The sequence below is a fragment of the Schistocerca nitens genome, chromosome 7, assembly GCF_023898315.1.
Source record: "Schistocerca nitens isolate TAMUIC-IGC-003100 chromosome 7, iqSchNite1.1, whole genome shotgun sequence".
NCBI lineage: Eukaryota > Metazoa > Arthropoda > Insecta > Orthoptera > Acrididae > Schistocerca > Schistocerca nitens.
The window spans coordinates 635,946,771-635,964,301 of record NC_064620.1 but is presented as its reverse complement, the minus strand read 5'-3'; the positions used below and the strand labels follow the sequence as shown (position 1 = coordinate 635,964,301).

Genomic DNA, 17,531 nt, shown 5'->3' with positions numbered 1-17,531 from the left:
ACTACATATGAAGTCACGAACTATATATTACTTCAATGCAGAAAATATAATGAGGCGAGGTGCAAGTTTTTAGTATTTGTTATCAAGAATAAAATCCCGCAACCAATGTCAGTCAAGTCCTTCCTATCTCACCAACCATTAAAACCTACAAGAAGATAATCGAATTTATGTGTAGCCGACTTATAAAAATATAAAATATAGTAATAAACTATTAGGAACAGGAAAAGGCAAGCTACACTAAAAGACACGGATATTGAGTGAGGAAAGTTATTATTATTACGCAGTAATTGTGTCTGGCCGAAGTCAGAAAAACTATACAACAAACAACTATATTCCAACTCTGGTGTCGAGACATCGCAAAGCGAGTTTTAAATTTACATGTACATCTGTAGACAGTTTTCATCTTCGAAGCTTGGGTGCCTTGTCCCCAGATTGGCACCGGCGAAAATATGAATCGTGAAATGTTTAGCATTTGTGTTGTGGTGTCGAAATGCCTAATAGGCAGCTAAAATAGAGCGAAAGGCTTAGTTATGTTAGAATTGCCATGTTATTTGTAGTGTATGTTAATTGCATAATGTCAATAAACGTGACAGTTAATGCAAATCCGGTAAGTGTCAAAAGAGGAAAGATGTTGTTGACAGATGTCAACGAACTGAAGAAGCAAGAATTAAACAGACGTCGAAGGATTCGAATAGAACAGGTTTGATATACCTCTGTGTGTGTTGTGTTGTTCAAAAGGCTTTGACACTATGTTATTGTGGTGTTGTGAATATGACTGTGTCCGTGAAGCTCTTGGGAATTTGATAACTACACAATTGTTTGGGTTTATTCAGATTATATGTCCAGTTGCAGGCATCATAGCTACTCATCTTGTAAGATATGTCTGTATTAGACAGTGTTATCCCGTTTACTCGAATGAATGAACTGTTTATTATTGGCAATCCGTCGGTAGAGTGAAAAGACGTTACTTTCAAGAGGCCTACATGACATTTACTTTGTTATGTATTTGTGTGACTCCATGACAAGTGGTGTACTTTAAGGGATAGCCTCCCCTCGATCATCCCAGATTGTGTTAAATTTTAGTGTGCACATTGCAAAGAAAAATTTACAAATATCTTGCTCCCAAACGTTGTCTGAATAACGTACATTTTGTAGGGTTTCTGGCATTTGGCGCGCTACTTTTGCTCAAAGTGGCCCTCAATGTTTTCAATTTTTGTAGAAACAAAATTTCTTCCAAGTTGTAGAAATCTCTTTTTTTTACTTTACTGTGTAGTAACTTGTCTATGGAACCAGTAACTTTTGACATTTAGAGTTCAACTTTATTGAGATAGGTGGGTGAAGTTACCTGAAAACAAATTTGCTGCCTAAGTAAATGGTTTGTCAACCCTGTTATCGCAGAAGGGACACTTGGTGCATAGTTGTCAGTTACAGTATTACTAAAAGCTTGCGTTTGTCCATTGCGGCTTGTGCCATTATAAATTAGTAAGAAAGAAACTTGTGTCCTCTGCCAAAAGGCCACACGCGATTGCCAGGTTAGTCGAGGACTTTCTCCAGTATCCAAAGCCTACTAGTGAATTGCTTAATAAATATTTCCAGTGCTCCAAGCCTCTGGAGATTTTAGCAGAATTTTCCAAACCTTATGTTTGAGTAGCTTTCTGGCTCATGAGCCAACACACTGGCATTCAATGGGGAAAGGATAACAGTATTGGTGTTGTAATGATTTAAATTTATCATCTGTAGTAATGACTGCTTCTGAGAAATTGTGTTGCTCAAACATTGGCAAACCATCAGCTATTGGAAAATGTGTGTGTGTAACACACTATCATGGTTACAGTATTGAAACCACAAATTCTCGGACATCATCAGATGGTTTTGATATTTTGCCTGCTGATGATAAGAATTCACTCGACAACCTTTTCATTTGAATTGTTTTCTAATCAGGTTGAATAGGTTTGCGATTTTGTATTGTTTCAGCAACTCTTGAAACCAAAGGAATCCTTTCTCCTGAGAAGCTGTACCTGATTCAGTTTGGACCATCTGAACAAATTTGATTCAGTTGTGTTCAAGTTTTGCTTACTGAATGTTTGTAGTTGCAAAGACGTGAGGATTTTATATTGCTGTGGAGTCGTAAACTAATTCATGTAGACAGTTGTTTTACATTGCTCCTAATCAGCTGAAGTCTTGTGATCAGCATTTATACCAAAATCTGTGAGGTGGTAATACTTGTTGATGAGGTACTTGAAATTTTTGTACTAGGTTGCTGAAAGATATGCTTTTCTGTAGATTTGTCACTTACAGTTTCAATAATCGCCCAAGTTTTGTCAAAAAGACAGAAGACACGAGATGCAAATTGTATCTTAGCCTGTCACTCTTCTTTTTCTTCTTCTTCCTCCTCCTCCTCCTCCTCCTTTCTTCCTTGGCATTTATTCCATTAGTATGGTGTACACGTTTCAGGATTAGACCAGTTTTGTTTTATTGTTTAACTTTGTGGTCAGATACTCGTTCTGACAACAGTCATCCACACTAAGGGGCAAATCGTGTGTGCCATATGCCTATATATCACATAACTGTTTGTATATTGTATTCTTTAAGGCAGAATTTGGGGACCAGTCCAGCATTTGCCTAAACATACATGAGAAGCTGCCTAATTAGACCACCACATTCAGGCTGGCCGGTGTACCAACACACAACCGTTAATCTGGTGCATGGATTCAGTCTGGGTCTTGTCCATCTCCCTGTACCTTTATCTAGCATGCTGCATATTATGCTGTATGAGCACCGTGTGTGTCGTGAATATTGTGGTTCACATAATGTCCCCCCACTGCAACATGCAGAAACCTACTTGTGAACTTCATTTTCATATCTATAACTTAACAATGAATGTAACACGTAATTGAATCTGCAAACATAAACAACATGCTGTACCAATAATTTCATAAACAACATGTTGTACTAATAATTTCAAACTGCAAATGTCTTTATCTGTCACCAATCATGCTAAAACTTTTGCATTGTATGAGGGTTGGAACTTTAATAGAGGCAGCTATTAATTTACGCTCGTACAAAATTGATACGTGTTTCAAAGTTTTACTGGCCTTCAAAGTAGTTGCCAGCATTGTGTGGAACCCGTTGCCAGCAATGTGGAAGTCGTAGGATACTCTTAGCAGCACCAGTTGTGTTGACAGTTTGAGCGGTGCAGTCTATTGCCCGACGAATTTGTAGTAGATCTGAAGTGAATGCCGTGAAGTGTTTCCTTCAGTTTAGAAATTCACTTGAACTTATGAGGGCTTAATTCAGGGGAGTGCAGTAGTTGGTGTTGCACTTAGCAGCCCCATCAGTCAAACAAATAAGTAACAACTTGCACTGTACGTGCTTGAACATTGTCCTGGTCAGGCCCTGCAGAAAGTGTCATGACTTCTGTCCTTAGCTGGTCGTAGGTTGTGTTCCAAAAATGAACAGCATAGAGACAGAAGTGATGACATTTTCTACAGGACCTGACCATCATTTTGCAGGACAATGCTCAGACACATACAGTGCAAGCTCTTACTGATTTGTTTGACTGATGAGGCTGCTAAGTGCTATACCACCTAATGCACTCTCCTGACTTAAGTCCTCGTAAGTTCAACTGGATTTCTAAACTGAAGGAAACAAACACTTCATGGCATTATCTTCAGAACTGCTACAAATTCGTTGAGCAATAGACTGCACCACTCAAACTGTCAACACAACTGGCACTGCTAAGAGTATCCTACGACTTTCACATTGCTGGCAATGGGTTATACATAATGCTGGTGACTACTTTGAAGGCCAATAAAACTCTGAAACACGTATCTGTTTTGTATGAGCTGTAAATAAACAGTTGTCACTATTAAAGTTCTGACCATCGTACTTGCTCATTTTGCCAAACATGAAGATGGTGGTACCACCTGTCAGCTTTGACCCCTGATGCCTTTAGGCTGGCAGACACCCTATTTCAAGCTTATACAATGCAGCAACTGTTACGTCACTCTTTACACGCGTGAACAAAAACAGGTAATATGAAAAATAGTTTCAGAAACATGTGAAACTAACAGAACAACTGGGGAATTAGGGGGTTTGCTGGAGGGAAAAATTAAATATATTACAACCCTAATAATGCAGACATACAGAAACAAATACAAAGCCAAGAAGGAAGCATACTGAAATCCTCGGCAATCAATAGAACCAGAATAAATTTTTAAAACCTGGTACTGGAAATTTGACTTGGCTTATACAGCTCGAACAAATTTTACGAACACACACATAGTGCCAGAAATTTTACTTGACTTATATAGCTAAAATGAAGTCTGTGGTACCACAAAGCCAAAACTCATTTGTATAATTAACATTGAAAATGTAACCTCATAAATGTAGCTAAGGTGAGCTTCACAATATGTACCAATCGCAATCCAACATAGTTACAGTTAATGAAACAATCCAAAAATTCATTAAAACAATTAGCATCAACACCTCCTTTGATATATAGGAAATGGTGTTAGGCACATAAACACGCATACCATTCATACTAAAACTATAAACTACTTACCAAATACAATCAGCTGAGACACAAATTTTGCAATACCAAAACTAATGTGTCATCAACGCAATCTCTCAAATGGCCAGCTTAGGCTTCTCAAACCAGGAATCGCTCTACATAGAACATACATACATATTCTGCTGGCAGCACCACATATACAGGACAGTGGTCCAAGTTGCAGAAACTTGGTCAATCTCATACCGTCGCCACAAAGAAAACACTTCACAAGCTCAGCAAGTAAATCAAATAACTGTAGGAATTTAATTGTGGTCTACATGTTGCCCCCAATTGCAACATGCAGAAATCTACTTGTGGACATCATTTTCATATCTATAACACACAATTGAATCCACAAACATAAACAAACAACATGATGCTCTAATAATTTCAAAGTACAAATGAATCTATTACTCATAATTGACAACATCAAAGTAACTTGTTAACAGATTGCCTCCGACTCTTCCAATTTTAATCTTGGAAACAGCATTCTGTGTGTCCAATGAATCACTAACGTCATTCGCAAACAATTGAGAGATGTAAATATCCCACACTAGAGATCATCACCGTAAACTTCAACATGCCCTCTATAAACACTTTCCATTTCGTATTCATTGTGTCACCATGCTGTCACACAATACAACAAAGTTAAGTCGCATGTTGAAGTAGACTTATGGTACTGCAAACTTCAGCTTACCCCTCATTTGTGGTGCTTCACAATTTTGAGATATTGTGTTTGATTTTTTGAAACAGAGGTGTCAGTGATGAGATCAGAGAAATTTATGCAACAAAATCATCTGCTGACAGTTGCTTAACTTAAAGTGACAGCAATGGGATGCACGGTAGTATGGCTGTTTTCCTGTTGAAAATCTTGGACATCATTCAGGACAATAAAGGAGTAATTGTCTGCAAAGTGAAGCGGTATATTTTCTTCACCAAGCTTACAGTGGTGCTTCACAATTTTGAGATATTGTGTTTGATTTTTTGAAACAGAGGTGTCAGTGATGAGATCAGAGAAATTTATGCAACAAAATCATCTGCTGACAGTTGCTTAACTTAAAGTGATGCACAATCTGTTTGAATCCACTGTTTGTACTCCAGTTTGTTTAGGATCGTTGCCTTGGACAGATCAGTAAGATGTGATTTAAATACATTTTTGACATTCCTCTCCATCACCTGTCCCCATCCCAGTCATTTTTTTTTCTCAACAGTTCATCAGCATAGAATCCTTTTAAATCACATTTACTGTCTCTATGAATTTTAAGTGGGGTTACACCAAGAGAACTCAAATGCCATTAAACTAGTTTCATGCTTCTGGCTGCACACCTTCATCAAATTAAGCCTAAACTGTAACAGCAGTTAATTTGTTACTCCATATGACAGCATAAATACAACTTTTGTCCAGTTGGACCTTACCTGCTGAAATTTATCAGCTGAATTGCCAGAGTGTCATCAGTCAGATTTTTCCATTTGTGACGATTTTTCTTTGAGAAAGAATTGGACTCAGCAAAATGGTTTTATGATGAAGACAAATTATACTTTCATCACTGAGCTCAGGCCAGGACAATTCCACAACAGTTCCTTTTGTCCAGGAGAAAAGTCTGCAACACTCAGCAGCTTTTTACAGGAATTGTATGACAGCAGAAAGCATTCAAATTATCAAAAGAACAGTTTCACAGATCTTCATTTGCAGAATTCATATATATTCTAATCAGTAGTATAATCTCAGTTTCAAAACTAAAGTCTGATTAAATTTTAAAAATTAATTACTTTTTCCTTGTATGATATGGTTTACAAATATTTGTAATTTTTATGTTATGTGTATGACATCAAACACTGTAAAATAGACTAACCAAAAATAAATGTAATTATGCACCGGAGAAAACAGATAATAGTTCATCTATTTCTACATTAGCTTGTAGTTGATGACTGTTGCACCACCTTCCTTCACAAAAACAAATTTCGTTACCAATAGGCCTATACAAACATTGCTATGATTTTTTGCTGATTGCTGTAGCTCATGTTCGCCAAGCTACATTCTTTGGGGGTAATTACCAGCAAAGCAGTTATGTGTAGATCTTAAGAGTCAGTTTTGTGTGTGAAAAGAATAAGCTTAGTAAAAGTTATTTTCATCTTTATATACATGTTTTACTTGAATGAGCTAATATTCATTTGCATGAGAAACTTTACTGGATAATTGTAGATCTTTAAGGATGAAAACATTCACAGAAATTTCGTGTTTTTCTGAGAAAAAGATGCTCTTTCAAGTGATACTTAATGCTAGCATCTATCAGTCATCCTTCCCGAGACACAAAAGCTCAAAAATCACTTATTACCGTAGCAGCAAATTTTTCATGCAGTTTCATCACTGTCTATCTTGAATACTATAAAGCCAAAGTGATAAAATTTACAGATTTTATAAACAAGTTGCTAAAGGTCACAAAAAGATAGGTTTCTAATACACCTACATAAAGAGGTCAAGTTATGTCACCTTGGAAGAAATTTTGGAGCGAATAAATTTATTGACAACTTTGAGTGCCCTTGGAGTAAAGATAGTGAGAGAAATGACATAAAACTTACAGAATGTGCACAATGCAAGCTGTTGAACTACCTTGCCAAGTTTTGTAGCTTTATCACAGTTATCCACAGAATTACAGCACTACCTTCATGCTCAAATTTTGGAAATGTCACTGTGTCAATTGCACACCTACATTTTCAAGGCTCCTACAAAGAATAAAATTTGAGAGCAATAAATTTGTGATCTTTCACACACACACACACACACACACACACACACACACACACGGGGTGCCATCAAACATAAGAAGACGACATCTACAAACACAACCAACCCATAAACTCCGCGCCTTAATGACGTCACACACCACAACACATAAGTTATGGGTCAAAGCAGATGGGTGGAATCGACACTTCCATTAACCCTGTTTACTGTTGCTGGTGTCACTGCTAGTTCATGTTTTACATCATTTCCGTGACATTCTACATGAATCAAACTTACCTGTGATCTTATTGCTGTCCATATGTTTCTATATTAAGTATCCCTTATTCTTATATGGCTACCACACACTTTAGCAATATTCTAGGGTGTGTCATGTATTTGATTTCCTTTGTAGGCTGTTTACATTTTCTGAGTAGCCTACAAAGAACCGAAGTCTACCAGTCATATTACTGACTACATGTGATACATCTGATATCCTTCGCAATTGTTAAATCTAGGTATTTGTAAGAGTTGACTGATAGCAGTTGTGACTCATTGATAGTATAGTAGTAAGATACTGATTTTTTGCATTTTCAATTTCTGAATATGTTATGCATGTTGCCAGACTTTTTACCACTTTGAATTTTCATCAAAATGTGACTGAATATATGTGCAGCTTTTTTAACCTAATATCCACATCTTATTTTATTCATCAATCACAGATCATGAAAATGACACAAAATTTGATAACTGACACTTTGTAGTTATACAGTAATAATTATTTATAATAATTATAATTATTACATTTTACATTTAGACTTTACATTGAAAATTACACATATTCAGATTTAAGCTACCATACTGTTATGAAATTCTTTACTCTTGTAAACACAGTTGTTCATAAGTAGATTCTCTAGAAACCTCTCACAGTAGTTAATCTAACAACAGTGAAGAATCTGGAATGATATGGATAGATTTACAGAGGGGTCGAGCAGAGTATGGAGTCAGGATAGCTGTTGGGGACCTGTGAAATGCCAGTGACACTAGTAAAATGTTATTAGAGTGCAGTCATTTATTCTCGTCATTCCTTCTCACCAGGCTTGACTGTTGCTCATTCAGCTGCATGTTGGGTTCTAGCTAATTGTCCAATCAGCTCAGTGGTAGCATGCCTAGATGAGAGGTTTGGCAACATCTGTGTTGCTAGTGAAAAGGTGTGGCTGTTGCCCAGCATGAAGTGGTCTCGGGCAGGCTATTTGTTGTCCGCGTCTCACTCTGGATTGTAGGATGCCTCTTGATGACCTGTCTGTGGTGTACCGGATGGGAGTTTTGTGGTCTGTTGGTCTCCTTCGTAATCCTTGAAGGTTTCAGAACCCAGAGATGCCTTAGTGCTGAGTAGGAACCTGGATCTCAAGAGGCTTCTGCATTGAAGTTCAGTGCTGGCAGCACCCTTCACTGTGGTGTTGTTGGAAGACAGTCAGTTTCCCCTTCGGTAGATGGTAGGTGGCGAGCAACAGGAAATCCATCAGGTGGAGATCATAATCTCAAGTATCATCGGCTAGTTCATAGACTGTGCATGAGCGTCTAGGACATAGATTCACTGCTGTATCGTAATCAGGTGCCATTACTGTGGATGCCATCTATCCCAATAATCAACTCATGACGAGGTCTGGAGTTTAAAGAGAGCTGGTGTGAGGCTATGACACAAGGCTCAGTTTGTAATGACCTCGTGTCCACCTTATTCTGCTATATTCATTTAACAGGTTGTTAATTGTTGTCAGTTTCCTGCAGTGCGCTCATGTGATAGAGAGTGTTTCTTGCAACATGTCTCATTAGCTAACAAATAGGCTTGTCTTTCTTTGGTTTTCTGTCACAGTCTCCTCCCTGTTGAATGTGTATCCTCACTCAACAAATGGTGTTGTAATGTGTCAATGACCTAACTCATTTCCTGCTTCCATCTTTATCTCTGCTGTGACTTGAGTTTGCCTGTGGCCGTGTGAATGACTTTTAATAAATATTTACCCCCATACTATTGTGTTGCATAACACAACTCTCCTCTTTTTTAAAAAAAAAAAAAAAAAAAAAAAACCAGTTCCGTACTTTTCCATTTTAACTTATTACTAATTAGTCTGTAGGTGCAGAGATGCTGAGCCGCGATAGGCACAATAAAAAGATTGACACAAACATAGCTTTCGGCCATTAAGGCGTTTGTCAGCAGTAGACACACATGCACTCACGCAAGCGCAACTTGCACACACATCTGCAGTCTCAGAGAGCTGAAACTAGTGTAGTCTCACCTCTCTGAGACTGCAGATGTGTGTGTGTGTGTGTGTGTGTGTGTGTGCGCGCGCACCTGCTGCTGACAAAGGCCTTAATGGTCGAAAGCTATGTTTGTGTGAATCTTTTTATTGTGCCTATTGCGGCTCAGCATTTCCGCTATATGGTGAGTTCCTTTCCTTCTCTCATATTGTTACATTCCATCCTGGATTTTCCATTGTTTGACTTTAGTCTGTAGCTGCCTTTTATTTTTAAAAAAAATGCCATTTGTTTTCTTGGTTGCTTCTCAACCTAAGTCTTGAATCTTAGTTGTCTTAATTAATATACTTTGCCATTCTGTCCTGGTTGTGTACATTAGTTACACTCCCACTAACATTACTTATATGTAGTTTGCATCCATTCCACCAGTACCTGGTGGATGGTTGCCTCATTTGAATGAGATGTCTTACACTTTACACAACACAAAGTCTCACAAATGAACATTAGAACCAAAATTATGCTTGTTGTTGATGCACTAAAAATAAATGTATTTTGTCTAGATTTCTTGAGATAGTTTCACATGTTGCATTATTTGATTGGCTGAAATTTGTCCTTTTTCTGGAGTTATTAATTCATCTAGGGATTGTAGCAAAGTGGAATGTAAGGTATCACTAATAAAGATTAAGTTTTGTTTAGGTAATACATGTGGTCATTACTGCAGCCAATACAACATTGGTCTCAACATGTTAATCATTATTATGTCCATGATGGTAACTGGAAAGTGAAATTGTCTTCCTGCTGTTTCACATATAGTTCTGTTAATTAAAAATCCATTGCCCTGAATTCTAGTTTCATTATGCTGGTTGGCTTGCCATTTGTATAGCAAGTGATAGTTACTGTTTCAGGTGTAAATATGGAGTAAATGAAGCAATCTCCAATTTTCTGAAATTTTAGCTGAGGAGTTAAACCTTTATATTCACACTCTACCACTTCCGTTGTCCCTAAGAACAACTACATTTCACGTAACTGGTTGTTCGTCCAACAAGAGTGATAATCCATCTGCAAAACAGCCTTGTGACTGTGTTTTGAAGGTGCATTAGTTATCGTATAGGATTTGGGTCGAATGCCCATATGCCGCTTCATCCGCACACTTGTACCGGAATTTGTGGCACATGAAGTATTAGTTTTATATGACCTGAAGATATACCTCCAGGGTATGAAACTGGTCATCATCCAGTGAAAACACAATAAACAGTTATTGCAGATTTGCACTTCCATTCAATTTTGATATAGACTATTTTATCATCTGTGATTTTAAATTGTTTGAATTTCCTTGAAATTATGTACACATTCTCTGTTGTTTTGCTGTCTGAAGAATCTACTGAAAAGTGGGGCATTGCTACTGGCAACTTAAATTCACTTGAACTTGACTGTGGATCTTGTGCAGCCTGCAAAGATTCTAATTAAACCATCAACTCATCATGGCATAACTTCTGTTGACCATTTTCCTCTAATAATTGTGACACTCCATCAAATTAGTTATAATATCACTTGCAGTATCTCGCCTGTACCTAACATTTTTGTACAGTTTACCACTATCTTATATTTATACTGAAAATACATGCTGTAAGCCCCTTTCACACACAAAAAGTATTATATTGCTGGGTAGCTCTTTTGACAGTGGTGACAGTACATCTGTTTACATGTCAGTACTTGAAGGTATGTGAGGAATACATTCAATTTAAGAATTTGGATTCTGGTACTTATTTGGTTGGTGCACTGACTCTGCTGCTGCTGCTTTCTCCAGCTGTTTCCAGAAGTTTGGTGCAGGGTCATTTAATTATTAAACTGGACACAAGATGTTTTCCATTTGTTTATTTCCAAAAGCCACGTCATTTCCTAATTACTGCTGTATATCAATTACAATTTATAAAATCGCAGTTCATTGTGCATCGTTACCAAGTGTCAGAGTGTAACAAGCTGCTAGCTTCTACCACTGATGTCTCTCTCTGATAGATTGACAAAGTACTTTCCCTTTCTTTGTACACAGAAACAGATGCTTTTCGATTTGTGGGTAATGCCACGTTTACTAGTCAATTAAATAATTTTGGTTTAATAACTTCAATTCTTGGAGTTATATGGTTGTTTGGGTAATTGTATTTAGTTATTATAATAAAGCAGATAAGTGAAACCATAGGAGAATTGCCATTTTTAAGTCTTTCAATAAGCTAGTCAAATTTGGTCATTAATCAGTCATTGAATCAGTCTGTAATAGATGTGATTTAGAAATATAAGTGCAGCTGCACAAAAATGACTTTAGTTTGCTCGCAGTAATAAACATTTAAATAAACTGATAACCCTTCTACTTTCCATGAAATACGAAAATTGTAGAGAAATTGTTTTACAGAGATAAGGCATTTTGTTATTATGTGATAAAATTGTTTTAATTATGGTGTGGATTGTATCTCCTTGCACTGACAGTCATTAGTGTTTGTTTGTGTACCTGATTTGGACTAAATTTGGAAATATAGCTGTAATATGAAGAAAATGCTGTTAGATTGATATCTTCGGTAATGATAAAATGAGGTGTTCTATGTCGGCCATAGACATTAGAGATTGTGTGACATAACATAATATGTCATCTCTGAGAAATAACTTTTCTAAGTAAAATGTAACGTCAATAAGATTTAAAGAAACAATAAGCACAGACACAAAGAAAAATTTCGTGCATAAGATACAGGGCATATTGCTACGATTCAAGAAACCATATGCATCTTGCCTGTGATTATTCACTGACCGAAAGAACAAGTTATATGACATGACTTAATAAAAACTTTCTGTCATGTAGTTGCACACACAGGTTAGTAACGCTTTTGGCCACAAGACCTTTAGTTGGTTAATATAATTTCTTTTAAATTAAAAACAAGCTCATCTTTTAAAGAGAGAATAATATGTATATACAGTGGAAATTTGATTTTACATTTTTAGTGATTGTACACCATGAATTCATAGCCTCTGTGAAAAACTCTTAAGATCAATGCTCAAAATCCCCCAATTTTTCATTTCTTCCTAGTAAGGTTTACTTCGATATGAAGTTCTTATTCAATGTCTCGCTTAACTTCTTCCTGTTTTTTTCCTATTGACGTTTGATGCGACTGGACAATTTATAAGTGGCACAAAAGACAAACGGTTCACTACATGGGTGGTGTCAGTGTTAAGGGAATATTTTAGGTTGTTGTGGAGAGGGGCAGCATGAAAGAGGAAATGCTGATATAGTCAGCGTTGCCAACACAACTTGCAACATTTAGCTTCACCGCGCAGTTATGATAAGACTTCTGCTAGATTGTAGCCATAATTTTAAAACAAGACAGCCAACACAACGTGTTCTGCACTGAGCCAATACGTGATGAAGGGGCCCAGCCACTAACTTTTCTTGTGCCACTTATAACTCGGTCTCATCTTTTTACATGTATTTCCAATGCACTGCATTCAGCAAAAATATCAATCATTGACCTTTTCAATTCAGACACTGAGTTTGGAGGAATATGCTTGGTCATAATTGAGGAAACGTCACCCGTTTCTTGCTAGTGAACTGTTATTGGCTGGTGACTTGTTAAGTCACCTAATAGCCATTGCAGCCACCGTGCCACACTAACACACGTAAAATGAGCTCACCTACTGGATGTGTGGGGGAGTGGACCTTCAACAACCAGAGTGCAAATAGGGGTGAAAGCATTTTGGGTAGTGCTGAAAATATACTTTTTGTGCAGATGTGCCGTGACAGAGACGTCACACAGAAACAGAACAAGGGTTTAGAGACTATAGTATTCAAATCTGACATGGTACAGTTGCAAAAACTACATAGGCCTTACACTACTCACATATATACTTTGCACCACACACGCTACACACTGTAGATCGTAAAGATTGACAGCAATGGTAGAGAGCTTCAAGCCTAAAATAGCATTTTTACAGTGGTGAACATATGAAGTGCAGTTCATTAGAAAAGTGTTAAATAATAACAGCAATGGTGACAAATTTTGTCATTAAGCAGAAATCCATATTTCTGCTTATTGTTTAACCACCTGACTGCTGTCATGTTTTTGGTGTAATTCAACATGTTCATTAATTTTTGCATTTTTCTGAGTGAGTACAAAGGAGTCTCTCTCAAAACCCCGTGTTTCAAAAGTATAATTTGTGGTTGTAGCTTGTCGGAAAATAGCTCGATTACCTTGTACCCAGACGAGTTTTTACGTGCTGTTACGCATCTGTGTTGTTTTGTAACTAATGAAATCCATTACTACAAATTATTGTATAAACATTGTACTGTACATTTAATTTCCTTCACTTAGTTTTATACAAAGTATTGGAGAGGATTGCAATTTTTAATCATATATGCCAAGTACTTGTGTTTTTGCTCGTATTTTTGGGATTTTAACATTTTCCTTGATTTTGCATGTTTTCAGTTTTTCGTTTTATAAGTCTGGACTGCACAAAAATGTACAAGAGGGGTTTCAGTGAGAGGTATACGTATAGAAAAGTTTATGAAATGATAAAAAAAAAATTATTACATCTACTGCGTTTGTACCTGGTTACTATGCAGGAGTGATATTTTTCGTGATTGTTTTCTCAAAATTCTGACAAATTTTGTATGAGCACTCTTTGTTCTTAAATGATTAATTAAACAAAGCATTCTCTTAAATGAGGAAAAGTATTTTTGATACAACGTGTATCAGCAGTGCAGGATTCATATTGGATTTATTTATAACCTTGATTAGTTGTGCGTTATGTTGTTAGTAAACAGATACTAAGTAGGGATAGCCATTTGTTTTAAATTCAAATGCACAAAAATAATTTTGTTTGTGTTCTGTAGAAAAGACAACAAACATTAATATTCTGCACAATTTGCTACTCCTTCATTCCATCTGTTTTTCATATTATTTGTTATTTTCTTGGTCAGACAACTTTCATGCTGGGGCAAACACTTGTGTTGGTATCAGTAATAAGATGTTTTACAGTAGTGTTACTTAAGCTATGCAAGTTATGTTTCAACTCCAACTTTTAATATTTCACTTGTCTTGGTATCAAAACATGTTTACTGTTACACAACACATGGCATAAAAATAATCCCTAACCTGGTGCCTTTCGAGACCAAAAACATCTCTCTCTTCAAACATTTCCAAAAATCTCCTCATCTTTTGCAACTGCATTGAACTCTTCCTTATATGACTTCATTTATCGACAAATACCTTAACTCTTCTACTCTTTAACATAATAAAATAAATGCTGTGTCCATGAATAAACATGTACACACATTTTTTGCTGGTTTGGGACATACCCCTTGCTAAATCTACGGAGAAAGAACTAACTCGTTTTGCCAACTTTTTTATTAAGAAACTACAGTAAACCAGAAACAGTAATATACTCTTCAGAAACAAAAAACCAATAATGATCCCGTCTGTGGAGCAAGCAAATAACAACTAATTAGCTATAATCGGAGTTCCCTTCGACTCTATACCCGTACAACTGTTCCACCTCAAAGTCAGTGGTTAGCAATTGGTAGATAGCCTAAAACAACAGAAGCAACATCTCACAATCGTTGCGGAAGAGAGGGTGGACGAGGTGACACACCACTGTACCGGCCAATCTTCACTGCACTCAACAAGTCGGGAACTGCCTGCTGAACGGTCGCACGCCGTATTATCTAGCCTTGGGCAGAAGGATATTTCTGGGACTATTTGCACACACGTGATCGCCAAGAAATAGTTCATTGATCATCGTGCCCCCTTCCTCTGCTGCTGGTTGATACCCTCTGATAGACATTGGCCATACCTACATGTTTGTTGTCAGCTACGGTACTTGCTTGTAATCACTCTTACGTCGGCCAGACTTCACAGCGGAGTCAGCAATGCGCATCACTGGTCTGTCTGCAGAGTTGCCACGTCTGTGGTGACTGCAGCACCTCTCACACGTCTTTCATACATTGTCGCAGCTTGCATAATACATCTAAAATTCCAATGGTTGTCACAGCCAATGTTTACCTGACCTTCCCCCACCTCAGCTTTTTCTGTTTGAATTTGTGTTTACTGTTTCAAAGTTATTCTAATTTTTCATAAGTAGATATTTATGCAAATAGGCTAATAGATATTAGATGACTTTTCATAACAAAGACACATGTATAAACTGATATTAAATAGTTTGGTGAATGACTATTTGAGCCATAAACACACAGGTAAGAAGATTAATTTCTTGTCATAGTTGATAGATCTATGTTCTTATACTTCTCATGTGTATTATACAGGGCTTTGCTATTAGCTACCATACTTGTACAGCTTCAGTTAAGTGACATTGTGAATCCTAATAACCTTCAGTATTTTGGACACACAATCAATAAGGCTTTTCTATTACCTCAAAGGATCTATGTGTATGTCAAAAAGGTTCTTTATTTCAACAGTTTTTATTTTTTTCCCGCCTGAGATTTCACTAACACCAAGTCCTCCAGTTTAAATTTTGAAAACTTGCCTTTCACATCATGCCCTCTTCTTATTTCTTCTTGTTTTTTCATAGTATTCCTGATCCTGACTTCCTTTCCTCTTAAGACATGGTTCTATGAGCTGGATTTCTATGTTTTCTGTAAAGAAACTTGTCGCCCTTCTGTCATACATGAATCTGAAGGGTGGGAGTCCAGCTGATGGATGTTGCAGACTGTCCACAATATCTTCAGAGTCTGTGACATATTTTATCCAGTCTACTTGGTTTTTGTTACAGTAGGCTCTACAAAGCCTTCCAGTTTCCCTCCCCTCAGAGGACTCATCATTTAGTTGCTGGGTACGGGCTTGGTGACCCTGGGGTCCCTGATCTGGGGGACTGGGTAGCGCCACCAGTCCTCAATACCGTAAGCTCTGAGCGTGCTTTAACGACCACTGTAAGGCGTGACAGTGGAACGCTGTACGGTACAGAGCCCGGGGACCTTGGCTTAAGTACCTGGGTCGCGAGGATGGTATAAACTTCTATAAAAAAAACCTCAATCTCAAGGTGTGCTGTGCGCCGAGAAGACGCATGGCTGTTGAAGTAGAACAGTTGCTAGTGGGCGACCTCTGGGGAACCTGCCGCCCCCCGGTTGTATTAGGCTTACCCAGGCAAGCGGGGCTTTGTCTGGGTGGACATTCCTTCCCCTAGCTGCTCGTGGGACCACCATGAAACGAAATACGAATAGTGCGCAAGCACGAGTCTCTAAGAAAGGAAAGTTCAATGCTTTACAGTATGACCCCACTCGTTCTCTTCCCTGTCCACACCAGGGGAGGAACAGCTGTCTAAATTACCTGGTGAGACTTATTCTCCTCAATTTCTGGTTTGCAGCTGAACAGATGGGGACTCATTTCTGACCACAAAGCCTCAGTTTTTTGTGGAAAATTTAGAGGACAAGTTTGGAGAAGCTGAGGGCATGTCTAAAATGAGGACTGGAGCAGTCCTCATGCAGACAGCACAGTCATGGGCATTGCTTCTTTGTGACAAGCTCGATGATGTTGCAGTCTCAATTACGCCTCATAAGAGCCTCAAAATGGTTCAGGGACTTATTTTTCATCGTGACCTGTTGTTGCAGTCTGACGACGAGCTCCGTGCAAATCTGGAACGCCGCAGTGTCCACTTAGTACGACGTGTCCTCAGGGGACCTAAAGATAGTAGGGTCGCCACCGGCGCCTTCATCTTGGCTTTCGAGGGAGACACCCTGCCTGAGAAGATCAAGGTGGTGATATATCGATGTGATGTTAAGCCTTACCACCCTCCTCCCATGCGCTGCTTTAAGTGCTGGAGGTTTGGGCATATATCATAGAGATGTGGCTCCAACCCTACCTGTTGGGATTGTGGACGTGCCTCCCACCCCAACGTCCTGTGTTCACCGCCCCCTTTTTGTGTCAACTGCAGACAGAAACATTCATCTTGCTTGTCAGACTGCGCGGTTTATCAAAAAGAACGGAAGATTATGGAGTATAAGACGTTGGACAG

At 38.0% G+C, this 17,531-nt stretch overlaps 1 protein-coding gene across 1 annotated transcript in view; it reads left to right on the top strand.

The window, feature by feature from the left end:
- The first annotated feature begins 445 nt into the window (after nt 1–445).
- The window catches only part of LOC126195236 (uncharacterized), a 233,811-nt gene continuing 216,725 nt past the window's right edge, over nt 446–17,531 (top strand). The window contains exon 1 of the mRNA XM_049933762.1: nt 446–700. Coding sequence (XP_049789719.1) covers nt 545–700 — 156 coding nt within the window. The 5' untranslated portion in view covers nt 446–544. The remainder of the gene's footprint in view (nt 701–17,531) is intronic.